General features: G+C 27.7%; 3 protein-coding genes across 7 annotated transcripts in view; 1 reads left to right on the top strand and 2 right to left on the bottom strand.

Annotated features, from left to right (window-relative positions):
• Positions 1–3,367: 3,367 nt before the first annotated feature.
• Positions 3,368–3,963, top strand: LOC111042359. The gene is made up of 2 exons (XM_022326945.1): positions 3,368–3,502; positions 3,604–3,963. The coding sequence occupies exons 1-2, from the start codon at positions 3,368–3,370 to the stop codon at positions 3,961–3,963; spliced, it is 495 nt and encodes a 164-aa protein (XP_022182637.1).
• Positions 3,964–5,786: 1,823 nt separating this feature from the next.
• Positions 5,787–11,938, bottom strand: LOC111042356. Of its 2 annotated transcripts, none has more exons than XM_022326939.1 (4): positions 11,647–11,938; positions 9,329–9,483; positions 8,184–8,484; positions 5,787–7,564 (listed from the first exon to the last, which is right to left on the bottom strand). In XM_022326939.1, exons 1-4 carry the CDS (start codon positions 11,673–11,675, stop codon positions 6,085–6,087), a joined length of 1,965 nt encoding a protein of 654 aa, XP_022182631.1. In that variant the 5' UTR covers positions 11,676–11,938; the 3' UTR covers positions 5,787–6,084. The 2 variants fall into 2 exon arrangements, with proteins under 2 accessions (XP_022182631.1, XP_022182632.1); XM_022326940.1 differs by lacking the exon at positions 11,647–11,938 and adding an exon at positions 10,280–10,402.
• LOC111042355 overlaps positions 5,787–24,868 on the bottom strand; it is a 32,428-nt gene continuing 13,346 nt past the window's right edge. For 2 of the 4 annotated variants that reach the window (XM_022326936.1, XM_022326937.1), the window contains 3 exons: positions 20,957–21,111; positions 19,732–20,029; positions 15,337–17,239 (listed from right to left, as the gene is read on the bottom strand). In XM_022326936.1, coding sequence (XP_022182628.1) covers positions 15,760–17,239; positions 19,732–20,029; positions 20,957–21,107 — 1,929 coding nt within the window. In that variant the 5' untranslated portion in view covers positions 21,108–21,111 and the 3' untranslated portion in view covers positions 15,337–15,759. Of the gene's footprint in view, positions 6,075–15,336; positions 17,240–19,731; positions 20,030–20,956; positions 21,112–21,170; positions 21,743–24,868 lie in introns of those variants that run through there. The other 2 variants (XM_022326935.1, XM_022326938.1) reach the window with 2 other exon arrangements.

The raw sequence follows: 24,868 nt of genomic DNA, 5'->3' as shown, positions 1-24,868 counted from the left end.
TATAAATAAAGTTTTACTATTCCTAATATATATTTGTTGAACATAACATTTTGACGAAGTTTCATATTCAGCCGTAAAATAACTATTTCCCATTAACAATTTTCTTATTTTGCTGTAGGTAGGTAATTAAAAAAAAGAATAACCAAAGTAACCTAATATTTTACCAAATGTTTTTATTCAAATTGTCAGTGTTATTTATAGACACTTAAAATTTAAAAATAAATTGACATGATTTTTTTTATAGAAATTTGAAGTTTGAAAAAAATTTGATATTTATACTAAGAATAATTTTTTATTTTCTTGTTATTAAAAAATATTATTTCTACCTACTTAGAATTTTTGATGTAGGTATATTGTCATATTTTATGTGCACAATGACATTTTTAAAATATTTAGAATAATTTTAAACCATTTCCTATTTATCTTAGCACGAAGTACGAATCTATCCACTTCGTTCTACTCTAAGGGTATATTGACTTGAAAGTTAAAGTTAATAACAATAATAATAGGTACTATTTTCTATCTACTATCTACTAGTATAATAATTTAATATTCATAATTTAATAAAGATAATGTTTTCGCCTAAATCAACTTACCATGGTATACTTATTGTAAAATAAATTACTTTAAGAGAAACATAAAAAACATATACAAAACAAAAAACAGAATATAGATAGACCTATTCGCTCACCATCGTTTTTGTACGTAAATGACTTATCAATTACCAGTGAAGTAAAATTTAACATATATATTTCAGTAACTTAATCAATGACCAGGTACATTCACATCTACGCTACACCTAATTCCCCCTTTATTGTTTATGTATAACATGTACTCCTTTATTTTGCAATTAATTTTTATAACTTTTGTGAAAACTCAAACAATTAATATTACCCCATTCGGTGTATATTTTACTATATATTGTACTCGATAGTATAACGTAATACATGTATATATATATATGAAATAAAATATTATTTCGTTGTATGTTTGCACTGAGAGAAAATACCTTATGTTATGATGGAAAATTGTGAATAATGAAATGTTTTATTTCCAAAATAAGCATATTTAGTGGATTATTCATTATTCATGGTAACTACTCTTTAAAGAGTAAATACTAAATACGTCGATTGAAGTATTTTCTAATTATTATATTATTATTTATTTACCCCTTCGGAGTAAAGACGTCAATTGACGTATTTCAAATTTCCGATGTGTCCAGTTTCCGAAACGAACCTAAAATAATTCATAAGCAACTTAAAATTGGCCAACCACTAACTCACCCTCCCAACAACAATTTATAATAAACATAAGTAGGTACCTACTATAAACTATTAGCATTTTTATTACTATTTGCTCATTATAATTATTATTTGGTAATTGTTTTTTCACTTTCATACTGAGCACCCGCCCACCCATACACCCCTAAATATTAAAAAAAATCAAGAACCAATTACTGCTCAAAGACACGTTCGTTTCGCTACTGGTTGTGTCTGTCTTTAACAAAATAAAAAAAAATTAATGTTAGTATTATATTAGACCTATACGAAATAATGAAATATGTGCTGCTATCTATTGGCCATCTGAGGGAAAAAAAATGTCGGCCTTTAAACGTCAAATAATAAACGTCTTTACTTTAAGCAAAATACCGATATTTTTATAAAAACAATTCACTTTGAGCAATTCATACAAATTACTATTCGCTTTTTAGAGGGTTAAGCTATTAAAAAATACGCATTTCAATTCTTTAGAATATATCTATCATTTATTAATTTGAATATTTTATGCAATATAGGTTAAATTTAATTAAGACAAAAATGAAAATAATAATATTTATGAAAGCAGTCATTCACTGACAACTTTTGCAATAGGTACTTTCAATCTAATTTTTAATATGTAAATCATGGTAAGTACCTATATAAATTAATGGCAAATAGGCTTGTAAATAGGTAGGTCAAGGTAACTATAGAAACCTATAGTAAGTAGTAACTACAGATTATTATAATATTATGGAATCTTTAAGACGTGAACTTCCTAACATTACAGCATGTGTGCAAAGTGCAGACAAGTTATAATCGTGGGTATAAATTACAAATCATAATATTGTATTTTGAGTGCCTATAATCCTATCGTCTTTCTGATGCATACGCGTGTTGGTTAATGGTACCTATATAAACACTATAAATATTTAATATACGTATTACCTATGTCCTATATAAGTAATCAAATATGGCTCTACAAGTCTTGAAGCCATTTTCCACTACAACTACACACCTCTGCGAAAAAGCTTTTTCTGCTCTAGTTGTCTATATAGTGTAGGTACATAATTAAGAATAAGCAAGAAACCGGTTGCAAAATATAGTAGATTCCGATCTGTGCAGATTAAAACTATCCGGTACCTTTACCTATCGAAACTTCTAGCAGAAATGCAACATAATAATCTCAGCTTTCGCATTAATTATGTAATTATTTTTTTACTGTATTATTAAAGATATTTTTGTGTGGTTCGTAATGAATGTTTGTGCAATATACACGTGGGAATTTAATTAAATCGCGCGAGAGATGTTGATCATTTAAATGCTATTTTTTTGCTCATAAACTCGGAGTCTGTGGCAAAGATTATTAATTCTACACGGATCTGCTTGCAATTAGGGGAACCGCCGCTGCATTGCTAAAGACTGAGCAGCTTTGGCCACGAGACTCGAGTGCGACGTCACAAATTTGCTTTCGGCTGCATTTTTGGATGAAAGTTCTAATCGGCTTACTGGGCTGTCTACATTGAAAGATGGCCGTGAGGTTTATTTTTATGCATTTGTTTGTATTTAAATTATTTTTGAAATCGTTTTAATCGAAAAACAAATGCCTGGTCGTCTGGACACGTATTTGCCACGGAGCACAATAGGCTGTCGAATGCCGCTAAAAAGTCGCTCCGTTATCTGCTGCTTACATTTATTCTACTTTCTAGTAAAAAAGATAGTAGGATTTCCTAGCTTAATCTAACTTCCACTGCACACGGTGACTCATAAAGTGAGGCATTTTTTTTCTGTGACATAATATTATTACGGTAGGTATACCATAAATGTGCAATAATAGATCCGAGAGGGCTTTAAATGATTAGGTATGCGTATTTTGTCATTGCGGCACTACGAGGGTTATTAATTAATAATTGAAATAATTGTTAAATTATTTTCAGTGGCTATTATAAATTTCCATTAAAATGGGTTAACTTTCAATATCCGTATCTCATTATATTTTATCATCATTATTTTTATTATTATTATTTTTTATAATTAGTGTTATTTTTCTTCTTATTGGCTACGACGAAATGTAAATAACACCGAGTCGTACAAACAAAACAGACGTTAAAATGAACAATAAAATGAATATACTTCAGTCATTTGCAATTGTATTTGTAATGTTTTTGATTATTTTTTTTGTTTTCGCAAAATACATACCATTATATCGATTATACCACGAGCACTGTGATAGTTTTAGTAACAATGCAGTGAGTATCGATTACGATTTTTATATTAGGTTTATACCTAAAACAAACTTCAAAACAAAATACTAATGTAGTTATCTACCTGTGCGTTTTGTATCCAGACATCATCAAACGGAAATGCTGAAAACAACACTGATTCGTCTCCGCCTATAAAATCGCCGATATCGTTTCTCATTGTGAATTTTGTCTACGTTTACGCCATTATAATAATAATTATTTGTTTTTATGGCTTATACGGATGGGCCTCGACGAACGTAATAGTTTCGATTGGAAAATTTTCAAAACGACCCCGTGTTATCGAGAACGACGAAAACAGCACTAGTGACATCGTTTTGATTTCACAAATCGCAGACGACGACAAATTGATTCCCGAGACTATTCCGTTGCAAATTTTACCGGAGATGTCAGAAATCACTAACAATTACCATTGCACTTGGGTAGGCGATTGGAACGAATATTGATTCTCTAAAATCGATAATTAAAATAGTAGGAACGATTACTATAAAATCATTCAAACAATTGTATGTATTATTTATAAGAATTTAAGATTCGTGTGTTGATTATTATAATATCATTTATACCGTTAAGCTTAAATATTGGAAAATATTAACTTTAACATTTAAATACTTATACAATTGTCGATTCGAATTCGAGTATTGAAATAAATATTTGTTGGTAAAATAATGCTTATTTGATTGTATGGTATATTGGTTCGAGTGTAAAAAAAAATGTTATGGCTACTCAATAATATTTATAGATAATTTATCTTCAACTGATTTTTCATGGAGCCTTAATAAACATAAACAACTTATATATCAATGAACATATAAATGTCACAACTATATTAACAAAAGTATTTGAAATTGTAAATTATAAATCAAAACAATATACAATCCTCATTCTGTAATATTTCCAAATTTTTAGTCGAAATGTTTGTACCTTTGGTATTTGTGCATCACGAGTAAAATCGCCCAGTCAGCCATTGCCCTGGGCCTTAAACATTTTTCAATATTGGGGGTCCATAGCCAAATGGAAAAATGTATAATTAAATTACTTAGGGTCATGCGTTGGATATTTGAAATTCTTCCTGAACTAATGAAAAGTCCGATTGTAAAATTTTGAAAACATAATATTTGAATTCCTAAATCTCTTTTTAGTTATTTAGGAATTGGATTTTCGATATGTTGTATAGTTTAATATTAGTATATAGTACCAAACTAATTTTCTTTTCAAAATTCACTTTTACTTTAGTGTTACTAAAAAAAAAACTAGTTTTTACAATCTCTGTCATGATCATGAATATGATATTTTAATTCTTCTTTCTTTCTCTGTCAATAACTTATAGTTATAATATTATTATTATTAAACATTTATATTATGACAGCTTAAAAATGTGAGAGTTTTGTTTCATCAAACCATAATAATTATTAAATATCTACCGGAGTATAAAATATTCCGAGCTTACAGACCAATATTAAAATTCGCACAAATGAGTCATCACAATTTTCGAATTTTCGCAGTTTATTCCACGAGCCCTTAGTTTACTTCAAAAATACAAATAATAAAAATAAATGTCTTGATAATTGCGTCCTCCAGCAACTTACAGAATATTGGAATGAGTTTATATAAAAAATATACCTAGCTGTAAAATTGATATATTTTAGATTAATCAGTGATATTGTAGAATGTTCTAAGTAGACTGTATACAAAAAACCGTGATAATAATAATAATAATATACCTCTTTATTGACGCTTAGTACTTATATAGCCAACAATAATATTAAGATGTAAACTATTACTGTTACACAATAATTAAAAGTTGTATCACAAAATTTTTATGATTTAGAATTTGGCTGCCTATATTTGTTGCTGTGTATATATTTAAAGCATAATATAATTATAAATCTAATATTCGTAATATTATCATAAGTACACAGTCATCTTACCTCAATAGGCTATTGATACATCGACATTAGCTGTCCACTGTTGCATAAATTCTGCATCTCCCTGTGCCAATAAAAAGTTTAAATGATTTTCTAGTAATTACAAAATGCAAACCGATCAAACTATCATAATACATTATATATTGTATTATAGCAGTCATATTTGTTATTTTTTCAACAGACAATATTAATATGCTAGACCTTTGTTTAAATAGCACATGCACAATAAAATGATAAACATTTTTTTTTTTTTAACACATTAGTATATAACATGCGTTAGAAATACATATTTATTTTGTATTATTCAATCGCAAAAAAAGCAAAAATCTATTCACAACAAAAACCAAAAAATTCTAATAGTATATTTTACATAAAATTAAAAATATCACGTTACAAAACAAATTAAACTCTATTTGAAAAGTCGATTTATTTCGTCTTTCATTATAACAATAATTATTATTGCAAAGCATATACTATATTATATCCATCGGGTACTGATAAATAAAACAAACACATTGATTCACACAAGGGTATGGATTTGGGACATTACCTACAGAGTACAGATATTTAGTTCATAATATACATTGGCATAATGATATGACTATATGAGTTTCGGGCATTACGAGTATGTGATTGAGTTTAATTTTCATGTATACAATAACACAATAACTTCATTTTAGCTTCGTTCATACAAATACTTTGATTGCCATATAAATTTAATCTACTAACTGAACCCACCATTTTAAAGTTGTCGTTATGATGCCTCAATGTTGCTTCGAATTTCGCAAACCCTGGAACCGTAGTTACTTGTATCTCGTAATCTTTCAAAGAATTATTATCTTTTCTCATTTCCACTGAAGCTTTATTGATCTCATGTAGCGTTAGAAATGCGCAAAGTGTATTATACTTCGACAACTTGAAATTTACATATTTCATTAAGGCTTTGGCCGCCTCAACGACGTTTGCGTCATCTACAGCTAATTCCTGCCTCTCCTCGTGGCAGGCGCAATAGTTTTTAGGTATTCCTGCTGTTTCACAATTTTTATTTTCTGGAATTTCTAGAAATAAACTTGTACCTCTTTTATTTTTATTCATTTTCGTTCGTCTCGCAATTGAATCGTCATCGAGCCTTTTCGTATCGATGAAGTCTAATAGTGTCTCGTGTAAATCATACGGCGTTGTAAGTCGATTAGTGTTTTTATTCAAATTTTCCATTGCGCTAGGATACATGTTTTGAAACCATTGTGGTATGACGAAATCCAACATAGGTAGTTTATCTTCCAAACTCCCTTGGTATGTGTTCCTAAACCTTCCCCACCTTATTCCGTGGTCGCTCATTAGTATGACGATCGTTTTGTTGAGCTCACCAGACTTGTTAAATTCATCAAAAAAGTCCCTTAAATCATCGTCACCAAATTTTGGATACTCTACGTAATCATGCGTTAGACTTGTCGTCCAAAATACACTCATGTATAAGTGATTAGTCATAGATAATGCAATTTTAATAGCAAAATCAAGCATCATGGTCATAGCCAACCGAGTACCATAACAACCTATAGTGTTTAAAATCAATTTGTGTCCTATGCCATTTTCTGCATGATTCAAAAGCGGTCTTAAGTAATAGTCAGTGGGTTGCTTAAAAAATCCAAATTTTAAATAATTAAACATTCCAATTATAGTACTATCTTCTGCAAAAATTGTGCTAAAATTTGCATCTTTATAATCATCCCAAACAAAATGACATTTGTCAAAAAAGTCGTAGTTATTAGGCCAACAATTTATTTTCAACTCTTCTATTGACATTCCGGTTAGTGTGGGGATTACATTTGGAAACGTGTTGTCCTCAACTTTATTATAACCTATCATTTCCACAGTGCCAAGTTCAGATAAGAACGCACTGGTTTTTGGCATTTGACGATGAAAGTTCATACGAGATACCGAATCCAAACCCAAAAGTAATATACTTACTTCTCCGTCTTTTCGTTTTCTTATTGATGAAGATGGTCGTATAAATATATGATAATATTTGTAAATTATATTTGAATTTAATGTGCATACTACTTCAACCATTTCGTTTGAAACTGTTGTATTGTGTACGAAATATATTTTTTCGCCAAGTCTAAAAGAAAAAAAAATGTTTCAATAGAACACACTACACCTATAATATTTCATAATAATGGAAGTGTGGTGATCAGAAATTGAATTTAAAATTAATTATAACATGTGGAAAATTCTATACCTTAAAATAGCATGGTTAGGACATTTAATTTGATATTGTTGACGCTATATATTATCATAATAATTACACCTACAGTTTAAACCAAGCATAAAAAAATACTGCAAAATTAATCCAAATGTTTTAAAAATATCATTGCGTATTGTGAAATATATTTGGAAACTTAATAGTTTTTAGTTTCCACGAATTAAGATTTTGTATTAAAAAAAAATAAGTATATTTCTAACTTTATCAAAATTTGAACTTCAAATGATTATAAAAAAATTATGTGACTTTATTTTTTCATTATAGAAAGATCAATTAATAGGGAATCCTATATTAGATTTTTAAGCTTTTAATTCAATCAAAAGTATAGCCTTAATATTTTAGGTTTATACAATTTTACTAAAGGGTTATAAAAAAACTTTGATAAACCACATGAGGTACTTAAACACTCCTATTTCCTAACTTAGCAAACATGTACATATATATCATTAAACTTAAAGTAGAGAAATACTCTTACTTCACACCATTATCGTTAAATGTGTCGGGATCTTGGTCTTTTTCCAATGCTGACCTTTCTATTGGAATATAATAACATTTGAAACTTTTATCACTTTCACTGATATTTAAAGAAGCCCACGCACTCATATTTAATATTAGAGATGTTAAATCTGAGGTTATTAAATATGGCAAAGTACTGTTCCATTTCGTTTTGCAATTTAGTTCTACGTTTGGGTCAAAATATTTTTCTATTTCAGGTCCATTCATATACATTTCAGGAATTCGACATCCCGATGTATTAATTAAATATCCAGATTTATCTGAAATAAATTACAATTATCCATAAATATATTAAGTATACAATTTTAAATGAATAATTATTTATTTTAATGTAGTTTCTGCTTGTCAGCAAAGAAGCAAAAGGTAATAATTACTTACCTAAATCATACTTAAGGAAATATTTATTGGAAAAGTAATTTCAAATGTTCTTTTACACGTATTATCTAATGTCTTAATTATTATAATAAATTAGATATTGACTGCATAATTCTAATATTCTTAGATATTTTCTAAATTACTGTCCTTTTATTTAAATCTTGTATCCATTAATTATTCATATTATTATTTAATAAGAAATTAATATTATAAATTTAACTGTGATAAAGATTTTATACAAATCTAAATGTTATGTTTAATTTCAGTGTCTAAACATTTTTTTTAATTATTTTTTACTGTCTTGGTGTCTCCAGTTTTAAATGCTTGTTAAAATAGCTTAAACAAATATTAATTTGAATGTTTCAACATTTTGAAATTTTCCATGATTTGTGATCATAACTGCTAGGCACTGCTTAATTCAAAATATAGATTAAAGTAAATATCATTTTATGTTAATTATTGTGAAAGTATTATAGTAAGTAATATTTTTGTATTGATGTTATTTAAAAATAACTATAAATTATAACTTACAAGGATCATATTATACGAATCAGTATAACACAATACCTATGTAACTAAAAAATGCTTAGGTATTACAATAATCCTTGTATTATATAATATGAAAATTATAATACTAATTCATGTTTATAAACAAATTTACAGTGAGGTTAATATGATTACGTTGATTTTATATGATACATAAATTGAATAGTAATATTTAACACTTACTGTGGCTTGAGATGAGAGAACGTGGTTCACTGAGAGGCACTTCAAATGTAGTCAGAGAATAATACAAGTAAGTCCAATATATCAATGTGAAGAATACAATCCATAACATGAAAATTGTTGATTTCAAAATGCGCTTGGCTGTATCCATCATTGATCTATAAAAAAATTAAAAATTATGTTATACATTAAGTAAACAGTATTTATTATAACAGCATATTGGTGGTGTGCGTATTTTACGGCGAATATAAAGGTGCATGGCGTAGTGGCGAGGATCGCCGGGCTAATACTTTCGAGCTACGGAGCACATGTTGTGTAATATGTGTATTTGTGTGTAAGTGTGTATGAGTGTAAATTAAACAATTAAGAATTATAAAAAATGGTAAAACGGTTTTTGGTGATTGTGATGTTGTTTATAATACACACATTTAAATGATCCACAGTATAATATAAAATAGTATTTAGCCCTTCTGGCTCGACAAACTGCAATAATAATAAACAAAACCTCACAGTATGTCGGTGCTCTGCTGGTCAGCTGCTACACCTACAGCAACATTTATACCCACAAAAATACAATAATAACAAGGGGTACAAGGTGGCGATTAGCCGCCACAATATTATAGTACGATACAGGTGGTGATTCGCGACTACACGCAATGCAATAATCAATAATATGAATAAAAAGTAGCGATTTGCGCTCAACGAGTGAATATAATATAATAATGGATACTTCCGTGGTGATTAGCACACAGATAGAACAGAAACTAAATACCTAATCGAGCTAATATAAATTATACATTATACGCGATTAGCACCCACAAAAAAAAAGGATATAATATTAAGATGTGGCGATTAGAGCACATCAAAAAATAAACACAATAAAAGAAAGGCGATTTTTACGCGGTGGTATGCGATAACGCGTGGCTTAATCTAGGTACATATTATTTAACTCACAAGTCATATTCAATAATAATTATGAAAAAAAATAAAACGATACACAAAAAAGTGATTATTGTGCGTGTAACCAGCAGCTGTTGCTCCTTGCCCGATAATATACGTATATTTGTAAATAATAGATAGGCCTAATAATAATAGGCCCATGTTCTTATATCTGTGTTGCGGAGCCAACGCATATGTACTTGTGACGTGTGAATATATAATGTAAAATGTATAGTCTAAATTTGGTAATATTTGGCCACACGTTATTATAAGCGAATTTTTTTTTATCGTTCAAATCATTAAATACTTTTTCAACACATTGTTTTTTTTTTTTTTTTTGTTAAAAGCACTATCGTATGGGTACCTAATTAGTGTAGTGTTGGCGTATTCGAGTGTAAAGTACCATGGTGTATACCAGGGGCGGCCAAACGGTCGATCGCGGATAATTTCAAAGTCGATCATGTTATAATTTATTTTTAGGGATATGCGCACGAAAATTAATCGAGGTCGTAGTGAACAAATTTTCGATAAGCTTTTTCTGTTTGATTTTTATCTTTTATTCTGGTTTCATATGTCAATTACGACCAATTGGTCAACGACATGCAATGCCACACTTCAACGATGCCCAGATCAACGAAATAATATGTTAACTAGACTTCAGTAATTAGATTTTAGAAATCATTATTTATTATTATGTTACTAGTATTTTTAGTGATTAGTTTATAATACTTATTGTATGTTTATATGCACTTTAAGCAGATACGTTTCTTAATAATTATAGTTATTCAATAATAAAAAAAATGTTTCCACGAGCATCGATTCTCAAAGGTGAAGTATATTTTTAGAAGATCGTGATCAAAAGAAGTTTGGCCACCCCTGGTGTACACCGTCAGAGTGAGTCAATGCAATACACACTACTCGTGTGTATACATCTGAATTCTGTATTTGATTGGGTTTCTCATTCAGTACTCGCAACAGCGTTGTGTCGATCAAAAATGTCATTTGTGCAGACGTGCAGTTGTAGGTATAAATGTATAATGCACTATAATGCGGGCTTTTATGACCGCCGTAACTGAATAAAATAAATTTATGAATTTATAAACACTGATTTTTTTTGTTCGTTCGAAAATCCAGTGGGCGCAATGGCTACCACTGCAGGCCACTCTCAGCGGGCGCCCCCTGAACTGTACATTTTACAATATATTCACATATTATACGTATTAACTAAATATTAATATTGTAATTTATAATTATACAACTGTCTAAATTATACTAAAATATACTTTTCAAAACACAAATACAAGGGGGGAGGCACAGTGTCCGGCGGAATCCATTGCCGACTGATCGATTTAAGCCCATAAAATAATACAGAAAACTATCACCTGAGTAAACTTTTTCTCGAGAGTGTCATTGAAGATCACAGCTGTAGCGGAGTACGAGTTGAACAATTCGATTTATTGATATTATGTAATGGAAACAATTATAAGAATTAATTAATACATAGTAATATGTATATTTATTAATTTATTTTATTTTATGATTTGTCTGTATAAACAAGGTTATTACATCTAAAATTCTAAATAGTAAAAATATCAATTTAAAAATATATTTAAAAAAAAAATTTAGTTGAATGCTGTTAGTCTTAACTTTGTGATCTGAACATGACAACTGTATTCATAAATATTAATTATTAACGCTCGTATTCATCGTTCCTGGGAATTCGCTAAGTGTATCATTAATCTTATATTCATTTGTTTAATTATACCTACACTTTTTGTATCTAATCTTATGTAAATCATGCGTGATCTTCAAGTGGCCAATAATTAAGCTAAGTATACCTACTTTATACTCTATTGCATTCTAGTTCTAGATTCTTCTGACTAATAATGTAGGCATTAGTAAAAGTTTTGGATAACTAAACGAAAAATGTGTCTTTTTATATTTTTTTGTTGTATAATTATTAAACAAATTTGATTAATAAGGACATGCTATTTTTTGCCTTTACGTAATACGTGTATTATGATATTATTATTTTCTGAACACAATGAAATTTTCAAAATATATATTCATACATGCATTTTAATCTGCCTATATATAATACAGGTAATTGTGAAGTATTTATACAATATTTACACGTATTTACTATTTAGTTTACAAACATATTAATCGTGGTTTAAAATATATATTTTTAATATTTTGTGAAGTTGGCCCTTATACTTTTTTAAACGAGTTCTGTACAAACGTGCTGTGCCAGTATTTAGAAAGCAATTTGTAAAAATTTGTAAGTCCAATCCTGGAATTTGCTAGTCAATAACAAAGAAATCTAAAATTATTTTTTATTTAATATATTTTTAATTGTAAGTATACTTTTTAAATCATTATATTTTTAGACAAAATAAATATTATATAATTTATAGTAATTTTTGTAAGGTGAACTTTGTTCATGTCGTTCTAATATAATATACATTGTATATAACTTAAAGATTTGATTTTGTTCTTACAAAATGTATTTAATTAAAAATATTGATTAAAAAATAAATAAACATATAAACTTAACACTGAATTTAATAAACTCTCTATTCTGGTGTTTCTCAACGCACACACAAAAAAAAATTTATATAAATATTTATTTACAATTTTGGATTATTCAAAATAAATGTAATACTCTTTTGGAAATGAAATTTTTTAAGTATTTACTAAAAAAAATTCATTAATTTTTGAATTACAACAAAATATCAAATGCGATTAATGAGAAATCATTATTTACGGTTGCATATAACCAACAACGTGAACATTTTAAACTCAAACGTTCTTAAAAAAATGATATTACTTACTACCAAATTTTATACCTAAGTTCTATTTAACTTTCAAATGTCGGATATGGAATTAATATTTTTTATTAGGTTATGACTGAAAAATGTGTTGTACATTTTTGCGATTTTGATGAATTTTGTCAAAATTATAACTTCATAAAATCATAAAAATACAGGTCATTTATTTAATTTATTAAATGATAAAATAAACATATTTAAAGGTTATTTATTTTTTATTTACTACAAAATAATAAAATCATTCTAATAGAATTCTTTAATTTACTAATAAATATCAGACGTCAAAAAAAATTATTTGAACTTTAAACTTTTGAGCGGAGCAATAAATGTATTGATTTTATAATGATATGTGTTTTTTATTTTTATTTTTGTGTCCATAATTAGTAAAAGTGCTTCGATTTTATTCAACAGCAACTTTTTTAGTAGGAAAGCAAATCTAATTGGTTCATTTGGGAGATTACCTATTTCAAAAACAAAAAATATCTACCGGAATTTAACATTACATTTTTATGAGCCTTTGAAGTTGAAATTTTCTGTTGATATTCACTCGATTTCTCTTGTAGCCATTTTCTTATTTTGTTGTAATTCAAAAACAAATAACTACAGACAATCGAAATTTACATCATACGTTTATTTTATTAATTCATATACTTCATAAAATGTTCAAAATATTTTGACTCGTCTTAAGCTGTTAACGGACATTAACAATTTTCATTTTTTTTCTTTAAATATCAATTAATTTGTATTGGTTGAGTCAAAAAGCATGACAATTTAATACAAGTTTCTTGATATTCAATAGCAGTTGAAAAATATTAAAAATACGTATGAGTGATTTTTTTTATAATCATTTATAGTTAAAATGTTAACAAAATTTAAAAATGATTTTGAAAAATTTAAAACAAGGTCCCATTTAAGCAGTTTGCCCGTAAATAAGAAATCTGTATACAGTTATTTTTTTTACCAATATTTTAAATTCAAATTTGGAAAAATTACATATCAACACAAGAAATAACGATTTTCGTTATTTTATTGTAGTTTGGTTTCAAAACAGCCCAATTTTACATAAGTATATATAATATTTTTCTAGCAACATTGATAATTTATGAATAATATTAATTCAACTTACCAGCTACCCGGCAGAGCGACATCAACTTACATGCTTGTTTTTGTTAAATTACACTATAATAAATGAAAATCCTTTTGATTGAAGACTGATTTTGGGTAAAAATGCCTGTTTTTCCTTAATTGTTTTTTTGTTTTTCCCTGTTCTTTGGAGAACTATTGGGAATTTTAACTCTGAATTGCCTCTTAATACAAATGTGTTGTTACAGTTATCTACTTTTTGTTCCACTTCTAAATTTATTTCAACAAGTAAAATAGGTAATAATTCTTAAGAATAGGGTTTCAGAATATATTTTTCAGGATGATTCATCAGTAAAATGTCGACATTGAAAAGTCAGCTTAGAAGTTAGCACCAGTAACCGATCATGACATCACGTAAATTATTATTGTGATACAATAATTTCAATTTTTATCATAAAAGTTTTACTGTCAAAACCTGAAGGAAATTTGTGTAGTTCTGACTGCTTAAATTTGTTCTGTGTAACAACCGTTCATAATATAATTCTGAACCTAAAAGTCGTAATCGCACGGGTACTGGTAGGTACTTTTAAAACATAAACATCAGCTATTCAGTGTTGCATAAATGCATCCCTCTGTGAAAATGTTAAATTTGAATGAATTTCTAATAATAATTTCACAATACACACTATCAAATTATAATCTGTACAAGTTATCAAATTGATTATTTCTAACAGACAATAATAATATGTTCTTTTAAAATACGCATATGCACATAATATGAAAGGATAATCATTTATTTTGCAAACAAATTGGTATTTGTTAATTTGTATAAATAGTGTAAAATATAATATACATAGTCATACATATTATTTGGTATTGTTCAACAGTAAAAAAATAAATACAATTAAAAAGCAAAAATCTTTTCACAGTAAATCTATAAAATTCTAATAATATATTTTATATAAAATTAAAAATATCACAATACAAACAAAATGAAACTTCATTAGACAAATTAATTTTTTTCTCTCATTTTAAGAGACCGTTTCGGTAAAAGTAAAACGTATGAATAAATGGCTCAAAATTATTGATTTTTTTACCGAAAACATGTGTTCGAACTTCACATTTTCAAGAGCTTTTCTTAGTCTTAGAAACGTATTGTTTTTTTTTTAACAAAATATATTTGAGAAGTTCTTCTAGATAACTGCATTTCAGATTATCTTAAAGATATTCTTTCAGACCTCTATTGTCTATTGTATGCGATTTTTAAACAATTTGGAAATTTGGAAAATTTGAAATGCAAATAAAATCAGTTTGAAAAAAATATGGGTCGTAGTTCTATCTAGAAGAAGTTGTCACATTTATTTTGGCAAAAATCATGTTTCTACGACTATTGAGGGATGAGGAAAATGTGAAGTACAAAAGCATATTCTTACGTCCGAATTTCATTACCAGAATGGCTTCTTAAGTCTAATTATTACATTGGTATAAGGTATATTCTACCTACCGAGTACTGGTATTTAGATCATAATATACATTGGCATAATGATATGAGTTTGGGACATTACGAGTATGTGATTGAGTTTAATTTTCATGTATACAATAACACAATAACTTCATTTTAGCTTCGTTCATACAAATACTTTGATTGCCATATAAATTTAATCTACTAACTGAACCCACCATTTTAAAGTTTTCGTTATTATGTCTTAATGTTGCTTCGAATTTCGCAAACCCTGGAACCGTAGTTACTTGTATCTCGTAATCTTTCACCGAATAATTGTCTTTTCTCATTTCAACTGACGCTTTATGGATCTCATGTAGCGTTAGAAATGCGCAAAGTGTATTATACTTCGACAACTTGAAATTAACATATTTCATTAAGGCTCTGGCCGCTTCAACGACGTTTGCGTCATCTACAGCTAATTCCTGCCTCTCCTCGTGGCAGGCGCAATAGTTTTTAGGTATTCCCGCTGTTTCACAATTTTTATTTTCTGGAATTTCTAAAAACAAACTTGTACCTCTTTTAATTTTATTCATTTTCGTTCGTCTCGCAATAGAATCGTCATCGAGACTTTTCGTATCGATGAAGTCTAATAGTGTCTCGTGTAAATCATACGGCGTTGTAAGCCGATTAGTGTTTTTATTCAAATTTTCCATTGCGCTAGGATACATATTTTGAAACCATTGTGGTATGACGAAATTCAACATGGGTAGTTTATCTTCCAGACTACCCTGATATGTGTCTCTAAAGCATCCCCACCTGATTCCATGATCACTCATTAGTATGACAATCGTTTTGTTGAGCTCGCCAGACTTGTTAAACGCATCAAAAAAGTCTGTTAAATCATCGTCACCAAATTTTGGATACTCTACGTAATCATGCGTTAGACTCGTCGTCCAAAATACATTCATGTATAAGTGATTAGTCATAGATAATGCCATTTTTAAAGCATAATCAAGCAACAAAGTCATACCCAACCTGGGGCCTAGACAACCTATTGTGTTTCCAATAGATTCATGCCCAATAACATTTTCAGCACGGTTCATAATTGGTCTTAAATAGAAATCAGTGGGTTGTTTTAAAAATCCAGATTTTAAATAATTAAACATTCCAATTAAAATACTATCTTCTGCAAAAGCTGTGCTAAAATTTGCATCTTTATAATCATCCCATACAAAATGACATTTATCAAAAAAGTTGTCGTTTTCAGGCCAACAATTTATTTTCAACTCTTCTATTGACATTCCGGTTAGTGTGGGGATTACATTTGGAAACGTGTTGTCCTCAACTTTATTATAACCTATCATTTCCACAGTGCCAAGTTCAGATAAGAACGCACTGGTTTTTGGCATTTGACGATGAAAGTTCATACGAGATACCGCATCCAAACCCAAAAGTAATATACTTACTTCTCCATCTTTTCGTTTTCTTATTGATGAAGATGGTCGTATAAATATATGATAATATTTGTAAATTATATTTGAATGTAATGTGCATACTACTTCAACCATTTCGTTTGAAACTGTTGTATTGTGTACGAAATATACTTTTTCGCCAAGTCTATAAGAATAATAAATCTGTTTACAATTATACACATAATATTTCTTATTTTAAATAAAAATACTTCGATTATAGGTATACATATGAATTATAGTAATGTAAATTATGTAATTGTCTTAGAACCTATTGTTATTTTATATCACAGTTATTATAATGTTTCCCAATACTAAATGTACAATGAATTATATAATATTATATGTGCTGAATGCTATAATTTAATAGGCCTTGGTTAGGATTTTCGACGTTCTACTTTACAAATGTTAAGTTAGTTGTGTCAACATGTTTTCAAGGGTGTCAATTAAAATAGTGATCGGTTTAATTAGTGGAATACCTAGCTAACTGATAACTTCAGAACTAGATAAGATTAGGCATACTAGAAAACTATTGGTTTTAGATTGAGGGAGGTGTTATTGATAGTGTTCGTACAACGGACGTCTTGGTATTGTCAAACCCCAAGAGTACAAAATAACATTGACTATGTATATTATTATTATAACTTTGTTAATTACAAGAAGAATTCCTTACTTTTCCCTGTCAAAGCATTTCACGGTTTATATGTTTGCTGTTTATTTTTAATGATTTTCACTTTATTTTTTCTTTGCTATTTCCGTATAGATATAGTTTTCAGTTTCACCAGTTTTATGTTTTAAATTTTAACATGGCGTATTAATTGATATCAGTTCATATATTTCTCGAATGTTTAATTTTACTACATAGGTATATCTTATGTCATTTTACGCACTGTTTTATTTTTTATTTTCATTGATTGATACAATAAATATGTAAAATTAAAAACTAAATTTATCTTACCAAATATTCCAAAGTTTGTGTACTGGCAAATCAATTGTGTTTGATCGAACATAAGCGCACTTTATAATTTTAACAATGTACCCTGACAGACGAAAGTGGAGTAAGATCTGTACTAAATTTTAAGATAAATGTTTGATTCATATTAATTTCACTGACCAAGAGTTCAATTAATATTAAAAAGGGGGAACCTACTGCTCTGTTAAGTAGTAGTCGAGTATGCCGCGTCATTGCGTAACTTTAATGGATGTCTTAAATCTGAATTCAATTGAAAATTATTGCATACGAAAAATGACTCTGAGCAGAAATAGTTTATCAATCAATTTTATTTATGGCTATTAATTATGATAGTAATTTATTCTACTATTTATACGATATTATGTATTAATAATTGTCCTAAAATAGGCATTAGAATAAAACTAATCCAAAAGTTTTGAAAATGTCATTACGTATATAGTTAACGTATAAAGGTTTTGAGTTCCCATCACGAATAATGATTTTGAAGCGTCCCCATGTGGGAGAATGGAGGATGAAGGGGAATTCGTCCCATAACCATTATTGATGTATACAATTACTCCCTTTGTCAACCAAGGAATAATGATCAAAATTTTAACTTATAGGTTTGCCCCTCCTGAAAACTGTCTAGGAACACCACTGCTTTGATGTATTTTTTTGTTTTCAGCCTGTATAAATTTCTTATTACATTTTGTCCTCTTAATTACACAAATTGAATATTTTATAAATATTTAATTACAACAAATTTCGTAAATTTTTGATTTTAATGAATTTGGTCAATAATTGCATTTTGAAATGATTATGAAAATCAATGCGATTTTCCAGTTAATTTTTTTTTTTTATAAGTAGAACAATTTTTAAGGAATCTTGTATTTAATTAATTAATTTTAAGAACAATCGAAACTATTTTTATTGACATTTATAGAAAAAAAAATTTTAATATCTACAAATAGCTCAATAAAGGACTGAAAATATTTTGAAAATCTTAACATGCTTAACAAATGGTAGTATAAATATTTGTGAACATTTTAAGTACGCATTTCCGGTGATTTGTTTTTGATTCACACCAAAAAAGTAAGTAAAATCAATTTTTAAGTAAACTTTTGTGTAAGACATTGAAAATCAAGAACATTTTTTTATTATAAGGTATCTCGACAAAATAAATGACATCCAACAATACGTTTTCTCTTAGGTTTAAATCTCAAATTAAAATTAAAGGGTTTATTTAAAATAACTCGACTATATTTTGCAGTTCAGTGATCAATTCTTTTTATTTCATATTTTTTTGAATTTTTACGGGTAGAAATCTGTTTTAATGATTCAATGAGTGATTAGATTACACTAGGCCAAGTATTAGTTTCTATATTATTATGGATTAAAAGATTTCTGATGATTTCATTTAAAATATTTTAAATATCGTAAAATTGTTTAGTAATTTTGAATTACAATTGAGACAAAAACAGTTTGATTGCAGATTTGTCAACTAGAAGGAGCATTATAGATAAATATTGGAAATTTTCTTGAAAATATAGCCTATATATTTTATTTTTATCAAATTTTATTTAAGGGTTATACAAAAATCTTCGATAAACATCATGAGATACCTATGCATTCTAGGCTTAGCGAATACCATGTATTTTACTAAGCTAAAAGTATGAAATTACTCTTACTTCACATCATTATCACTGAATGATTTTGGATCTTGGTCGTCGTCAAATTCTGGTCTTTCTACTGGAATGTAATAACATTCGAAACTTGGGTCTCCCTCACTGATATTTAAAGTAGCCCACGCACTCATATTCAGTATTAGAGATGTTAAATCTGAGGTAATTAATGGTAAATTATAATCCCATTTCGTTTTGCAATTTAGTTCTAGGTTTGGTTTAAAACATTTTTCTATTTCAGGTCCATTCAAATACATTTCTGGAATTCGACATCCTGATGTATTAATTAAATATCCAGAATTATCTGAAATAAATAACAATGATACATTAATGTACCTTAAATATACAATTAATAATTATTTATTTTAGTATATGGTTCTTAACAGGAACGAATCATCAATATTTAATTACCTAAGTTATACTGAAGGCCTTTTTTTTTTAAAAGTAATCCTAAATGTTCTTATGTAGGTACACATCTTAATAATATTTAATTGGATTTTGACTGTACAAATGTTATATTCCTAGTAATTTTCTTAACTATTTTCAAATTCATTAAGTAATCCTTTCATTTAAAACTATTATCTATTCATATCATTCACCTTATTATTTAATCAAGAAAAATATCAAAAAGTAAACTGTGATTAAAGTGGTAGTTGTAGTGAAAGAGATTTTTGAAATCGAAATCTGAAATATTTCTAGTTTCTAAACGGTTCACTCATTTTTTAATATAAGTTTTACTGTCAGTTCAAATGCTTACAATGTTTCAATATTTTAAATCGGTTCATAATATATGATAATAACTGCTAGGATGTTAGGTATACTGCTTAATTAAAAATATAATTAAAAGTAAACTAAGATAATTATCATGTTATTCAATTATTGTGCTTATTATTGAGAAATGACTATAGTAAATGTAAGTAGTTTTGTATTAATGCTATTAAAAACAATTGTAGTTTATAAGAGTCATATACTGTATTCTGAATAAGTTGAGAGCTGTAACAATACCTATGTAAATTAAAATACTTATTTCAATAATGTTCAACATAATATTACAAAATAGATCTTATAAGACTAAATCATGTAAGTTATCAAATTTACCGTAAGTATAACGATCACATCGATTCTTTAATATTCATGTGAATAATTTAATCAATACATTATTTGGATGCTTAAATTTAGGTTAGGTTAGGTACCTACTTAATATAAATTGAATATTATACTCAACACTTACCATGGTCTAAGAAGAGTGAACGTGGTTCACTAAAAACCACTTCAAATGCAGTCAACGAATAATACGAGTAAGTCCATATTATTAATGTGAATAATACCATCCATAGCACGAACATTCTTGGTTTTACAAAGTGGTTGATTGTATCTAGCATTGATCTATAAATAATTTTAAACTATTATGTCATACTTAAAGTAAACTATATGTATTATTATACCAAAATATTGTTCCCGCGGACTTTGGCAACTAAGGCAAATTTAGGTGAAGCTATTTTATAAATACGCACTATAAATGTTTAAACATCTGAATAATTATGTATAGAACCAAGATTGATTGCAACACAGTCGATTAAAATGGAATAGATTTATTGTGCTTGGCTCGGCTCAACCATTAGTTCATGTATTGGCGTTTGTATATTTACTACCTACCTATATACAGCCGTATAGCCCATATAGGTATATGAATATTATGATACATGTATTAACAACCGATAAAGAAGGAATAACGTTATTAGCCCATAATAACTGCCTAATTCCAGTAACAACAATTATAAAAAAATACGTTAAACACAATTTTGCTTTGTAAGTACCTATAAAAAAAATATAACGATAGAATTGTATTAATACTTTGATAATAATTTTGCTTATAAAAGATCTATAGAACACTCATTGTGGACATTTGAAATGTTTTTTTTTTTTTAGTTTTTTTCGACTAGTGTGTTAAAGTTTTTTAATTCAGGGGGAAAATTGACATTGTGATACATAAGATCCTTCATATTAGTTGTTATTTTTTCAGTTAAAAATTGGCAGAATTCAAAGTTACAATTATTTTTATAAGCATTGAAACATCGAATTGTTGTGAAATTTATCAAAATCGCCAAAATATGAAAACTATTTTGTAGTTGAAAATTCGTAAAATTTTTTGTAATTTTCTTAATGGTCTTGAAATTATAAATTTTTATTTTGACACCTAGGGCCATTAGTATTATATTTAAATTCTTAACTTTATCACCTCAAAATTGACAAAATATTACTCGTAAGTTAATCAACTGAAAATCAAAATCAAAATGTAATCATTTTTTATGAGTCATAGAAAGATTAAAATATGCTGACTAAAAATTCAAACCTATAATAAAAATGTATCCTTAATTTAATTATTTTTGTTATTTTGATAATATTCAAACAATTTTAATTCTAGATTTTTAAAACATTCCACAGTTTTCGTAAAAAATATTTATGCCACAAGTACACTTAATGTGAGATTTTGCAATGATGTGTTTTTTTATTTTTGTGTCACATTTCACCACTTTAAAAATGATTTGATCTTTAACTCAATTTGTTTTTCTAGTGAAATGTTGATCTAGTTGGGCTTTTATAGGGTCAACATTCCCAGTAGTTATCTTTATTAATAATTGGAAAGAACTGTAAATACATGATTAAAGTTTTATCTAATGTTTATACTAACTTTTACATTCATAGTACCATTTTCAAAATATTTTTTCTTATTTTGAGTTATTTATTGATATTTGAAAATTTGAAAATTTGAATTTTTTTCTATTTATGTTGATAAAAAAAATGATGTATGGTTAAAAAGCTTGAAAATTGAATACAAGGTTATTCATAAGTTGTGATTACAGGAATTTTTAAAAAGAACTTAAATCTATAATAGATATAGTATTATGAGCGACTGAAGTTGGAATTTTGACGATAGAAAAATTGAAACATTGTTTTTATTCAGTAATTTATATTGAAATAGGTATTTTTACTAATTTCATTCTATATTTTTATCATACATTTTATGTTTTCAAATTTTTTATTATGTTGATTAAAATTTTTAAATGGGTAAAAATTCTTGAACATTTTATACAAGTTCTCTCATATTATGTTTCTGGTATAGACATTTAAAAATATTGAAAATTTATAGTTATGATTGTTTTATTAGTAACGCTTGAAGTTAAATAATTTTGACAATATTCGTCAAATTTACGAAAATGTGCAAATTATGTAGTAGTTAAAAGTGTACGTAACTTTAGTGTCTAAAACTAATAAGCTTGAAATAGTTTGATTATTATTCAATAGTCACCTTTTTTAAATACAATTTAAACATTTGCCAAGTACACGTGTAATAACTATTTTGAAACCCCGGTGGGGTTATTGTACTAGACTAGTAATCAGTGGCGGCCCAAACTTTTTGAGTCTTTGAAGCGAATTGTACATTTTTTATATTTTTACCACCAACCATCGTCTTTGTTACATTAAAATGATAGTTTACTATGTTAATTACCATATTTGTTATGACAATAATTGTATTGAAGTGTTACAATTATACCACCGGCACCCACCTATATAAGACATGAAGCAAATTGCTTGAAATAGTATTATATCCCGCCGCCACTACTAGTAATTATGAAATATTTTGTGTGCTGTTTATTCGGCACTTCCACGAAATTTCGAAACACCTGCACGCTCGTTCTATCTCACCAAGTGGCTATTGATAATTGATATTAATTATATCTATTCCTAATTTACCTATCCAGTTAGGTAGCATAATTGGTTGGTTGAAACTTGGAAAAACATGAACCGGTCTTGCGAACTGATGTGAATAAAGATCTTTAAGCTATATCTTACGGGTCCTAGAAATTTATAATATGTTTTGCATTCGACCAACACGATCGAAAATGATGTAGCCACAGGCGTACATTTGGTCAAAAATCTGGGAGAGGGGTAGAAATATTAATTAAAACGTATTAACATAGTTCATTATACTTACGGCGTTAAGTTAGCCTTTAGGGTAAGACCTCCTAATGCCCCCCCCCCCAAAAAAAAATGTACGCCTATGAATATATTAAAGTAAACATACGCGTTTATTCAACGTCAGCAGAAATAGTATTAAAATAATACAGCTTACTATCACTTGGTTAATATTATACTCGAAAATGGCATTGAAGAGCATAATAGTAGAGGAATAAATACGAGTTGAACAATGCAATTTATTGATGCATATAATGGTAAAATGATAAGGTTTTATTATTTAAATAATATATATATTTATAGTTTTTCTTTTATCATTTGTATGTAAATAGCAAGTTTATTAAATCTATATAGCAAGTAAATTGATTTAAAACATTTAAATTGATTTCTATTAGTCTTAACTTCGTGATTTAAACATGACAACTGTATTCTCAAATAATAATTATAAACGCTCGTATTTAACGTTAATGTATGATGTTAGCTTAAACTAATTCACCTCGTATAAACGACGTGACATTACACTATATTTATTATTTTATTTACTTACACTTTTTTTTATCTTATCTTAAGTAAATCATGCGTGATTTTCATGTGGCCAATTAAGTAAAGCATGCTTTATATATTATATTTTATTATGGTTTTAGATTCTGATGAGGAATATATTATATTAGTTTCAAAATTACGTGCGGTTTTTTTTTTTTAATTTCAAGTTCAAATTTTGACAAAATTGGATATTTAAATCCAAAAAATATAGCAATTGTTCATTTTGCTATAATTCAAAAAAATATTTAAAAGATCTTGAAACTATTTTGCAATAACGGATATTAAGTTATCATTATTTTTCCATACACAATTACATTTTCAAAATATGTGTTAACATGCATATATTATATAAGTGATAAAATTTAAAACGTGAAGTATGGATAAACTATTTAAATACTTTCTTTCTACTTTATTTAGTAATAAAAAGATAGTGCAGCTGCGAATATTATTATTATTATTAATTGTTGAATGTGTTTGTTTAATATCTTCACCAGGATTAGGATCAATTATTAAACTCTTGCTTAAATAGGTACGTAATCATATAAACACATATAATTATTAATTCCACTTGCCTCAAAGACCTTATAGGTAATTTATATTTTAAGATTAATGTCTATATTTT

The sequence above is a fragment of the Myzus persicae genome, unplaced genomic scaffold (assembly GCF_001856785.1).
Source record: "Myzus persicae strain clone G006 unplaced genomic scaffold, MPER_G0061.0, whole genome shotgun sequence".
NCBI lineage: Eukaryota > Metazoa > Arthropoda > Insecta > Hemiptera > Aphididae > Myzus > Myzus persicae.
Note: the sequence above shows the minus strand (reverse complement) of the source record. Positions and strands in the feature narration are given on the sequence as shown.

Coding starts and splice junctions, on each gene's coding strand:
- LOC111042356 (XM_022326939.1), bottom strand. CDS start 11,675: ATGACACTCTCGAGAAAAAGTTTACTCAG. Junction 9,484..11,646: donor TCGAGAAAAAGTTTACTCAG/GTGATAGTTTTC, acceptor ATTTTTTTATAG/ATCAATGATGGATACAGCCA. Junction 7,565..8,183: donor TTTAACGATAATGGTGTGAA/GTAAGAGTATTT, acceptor TTTTTCTTTTAG/ACTTGGCGAAAAAATATATT.
- LOC111042359 (XM_022326945.1), top strand. CDS start 3,368: ATGAACAATAAAATGAATATACTTCAGTCATTTGCAATTGTATTTGTA. Junction 3,503..3,603: donor GTGATAGTTTTAGTAACAAT/GCAGTGAGTATC, acceptor TTTTGTATCCAG/ACATCATCAAACGGAAATGC.